Source organism: Manis pentadactyla, chromosome 1 (genome assembly GCF_030020395.1).
Source record: "Manis pentadactyla isolate mManPen7 chromosome 1, mManPen7.hap1, whole genome shotgun sequence".
Taxonomy (NCBI): Eukaryota; Metazoa; Chordata; class Mammalia; order Pholidota; family Manidae; genus Manis; species Manis pentadactyla.
Window position 1 is genome coordinate 66,648,854 of NC_080019.1, and position 2,508 is coordinate 66,651,361.

Sequence of the window (2,508 nt, forward strand, 5' to 3'; positions counted from 1 at the left end):
ACTTTCTACTTCCTGTCTTCATAACCCGACATTCTGTCTAAAAGTAAACTTAGGTCTCTAGGAGCACTGCTTTATACAAAGAAAATAACCATGTGGGTCCTTTTCTTTTTACCTTTAAAGAAGCAAACACTATCATAGCATGATTTTAAATAGAAATGTTTCCCTTTCTGCAGTTTTAAACTTTTAAGCCTTTTCCCCCACACGTGAAGAGCAAATGGCACCTAGTTGTGTCTGATGGCAGAACACAGAGACACAGCTAACTTTTCTTCAGGGTGCAAAAGAAGAAAATGTATATGCATATTCTAGATATTATAATACCAGGATCTGGGGGTTCTGGAGTCCAAAGCCCATCAGAGAAGAGAGAAGAGGACATAAATAAAGCAAAACTGCCTACTTTTTTTTTTGTCCAAAGTGGGGTACAGTCGGAGATTTGTGGGACAGTCGGGGTAGGAGCAGCAGTATAGCTGTTATAATGTTCGAAAGTTGCTGGCACCTGTCTGCACCTTGAGTCCAGGAGGACGCCCCAACCATCCCCCTGGAAGAGAGAGGCAGAGTCTGGGGTAGGTAAGGGGTGGCGGCAGCAGGGCTGACCCCGAGGCGTCTGCAGGCCCGGGCTAGGCGCAGAGGGATAGGGTGCAGACCCCGCTTCCAGGTCGCCCTCCAGGTCTGGCGGGCCAGGCTGGGGGTTACATGGCTGCGGCATGGGCTGATGAATAAGGGTCTATGCCAGTCTTGGTCATGCCCGGGAAGAGGATGTAGGCGACGGGGGGCTGCAAGGTGGAGGCAGACCAGGCGGTACAGTTACAGGGCACCACGTAGCCCGGGTTGGTGGGGGACGGGTGCGTGTGCGTGTGCTGGCTGGGGCAGCTGAGGCTGCCGAAGGCGCCGTTCTGATAGCCCAGGGTGGACGCGTAGGGCAGCGCGCTGGTGGCCAAGGTGTGGGGCACTTCACCCATCTTCTGGATGGCGCTTGAGCTAAACTGCGAGGGGTCCAGCAGGGAGTAGGGCGCCGAGGCAGGTGGCAAGAAGGCCCGGGCTTTCTCGGGCGCGCTCAGGAGGCCGTCGGAGGCCCCCACAGGAAGGCCAGCCGCCTTGAGTGGGTCCGTGTCGCCCAGGTAGGGCAGGGGGAAGACATACCTGTCCTTTTTGAGCAGGTTCTTAGGCTTGCGCCGCGGCCGGTACTTGTAGTCAGGGTGCTCCTTCATGTGCTGGGCGCGTAGCCTCTTTGCCTCGTCGATGTATGGCCGCTTCTCTGCCTCGGACAGAAGCTTCCATTCGGCACCTAGGCGTTTGCTGATCTCTGAGTTGTGCATCTTGGGGTTTTCCTGGGCCATCTTGCGCCGCTGGCCTCGGGACCATACCATGAAGGCATTCATGGGTCGCTTGATGTGGTCTGAAGGTTTGGACATGGTCCCGGAGGCTAGGCAGGTGGGGGTGGGGAAGACAGGGGCTCTGCCGGCGAGCCTGGGCGCGGTCGTCTGCTGTCTGTGCGTCCGGAGCCCAGGCTCTGCGCTTCCTCCGCCTCCGCACCTCTGAGGCGAAGCCAGAGAGAAGCGCTAACCCCGCAAAGTTCAGCTGATCATGCCAGTCTCCGCACCCAGGCTGGTCCCGGGGGACGAATGGGGGCAGGAAGGGTGGGGGAAGAGAGGACGACCGGTTGGGGGGCTGCGGGCACCAGAGGCTGGGGCCCAAGTACCGGAGACTCTGGGACCAAGTGGCCAGGTAATTTGCTGGTGAGGGCAGGAAGCTCCTCCTTCGCCCGTCTCCACCTTCGCCTCCTCGGGTTCTCCGCTCCCGTGTCTAGGGCCGTGGCTCCCTCCCTCCTCCCGTGGCTTTCCCGGAGCTGCCTCGCCTAGCCCAGCACCTGGCCGAGAATGCAAGGGGGCTGATGAACGAGAGCCAAAAGCGGCGAAGTTCAAAGGCGAGGTGGGCCCTGACAGCAGGCACTCTGACATAAGCGCGGGGCGGCGACTCCCCAACCTGGGCGCCAATCAGCAGCAGAGAAGGCGAGGGGGCGCACCTGCCTACGCGCCCGCGCCCGCGGAGGGGAGAGCGAGCTCGGATGGCGGGGGCGGGAGAGGTGTGAGGGAGAGAAGAGAGCGGCCGGTTCAGGACTGGGGACTTGGATTCCACATTGTTTCCGGCACTATCAACAAATAAAACTCTTCGTGCTTGTTGCCTTTCACGGTTGTGCAAAGGAGAATTAGGGCTTCGAATACAAAGACCCGGGGACAGAGCAGCAAAGGGAGAGAGCCGACAGCGCTTGTTGATAAATAGGACAGCCTCGCCACGAAATGCAAGGACAGCACTTTCTCCCCTTGTCAAAGATCCTTGGAAGAGAAAAAGAATATATCAAACTCAGGTTAAAAACTAAATAAACTTTTCGCGCCATACCTCAGTGGTCCTTCGGTGGCGTTCACACACGACGCCCCTGCCGCTCCGCCTCCACCCCTGCCCCAGGATGCGGCGCTGGGCAATGCGCTGGGGCCCGGCTTGGCTCAGCCGTGC

The 2,508-nt window shown here is 58.7% G+C and overlaps 1 protein-coding gene across 1 annotated transcript; it reads right to left on the minus strand.

Annotated features, from left to right (window-relative positions):
- Nucleotides 1–686: 686 nt before the first annotated feature.
- SOX14 (SRY-box transcription factor 14) lies at nt 687–1,468 on the minus strand. The gene has a single exon (XM_036877193.2). It carries the CDS (start codon nt 1,407–1,409, stop codon nt 687–689), a length of 723 nt encoding a protein of 240 aa, XP_036733088.1. The 5' UTR covers nt 1,410–1,468.
- Nucleotides 1,469–2,508: the final 1,040 nt, after the last annotated feature.

What these genes read in the sequence shown, in the direction of transcription:
- SOX14 (XM_036877193.2), bottom strand. Translation starts at nt 1,409, where the DNA reads ATGTCCAAACCTTCAGACCACATCAAGCGACCCATGAATGCCTTCATG.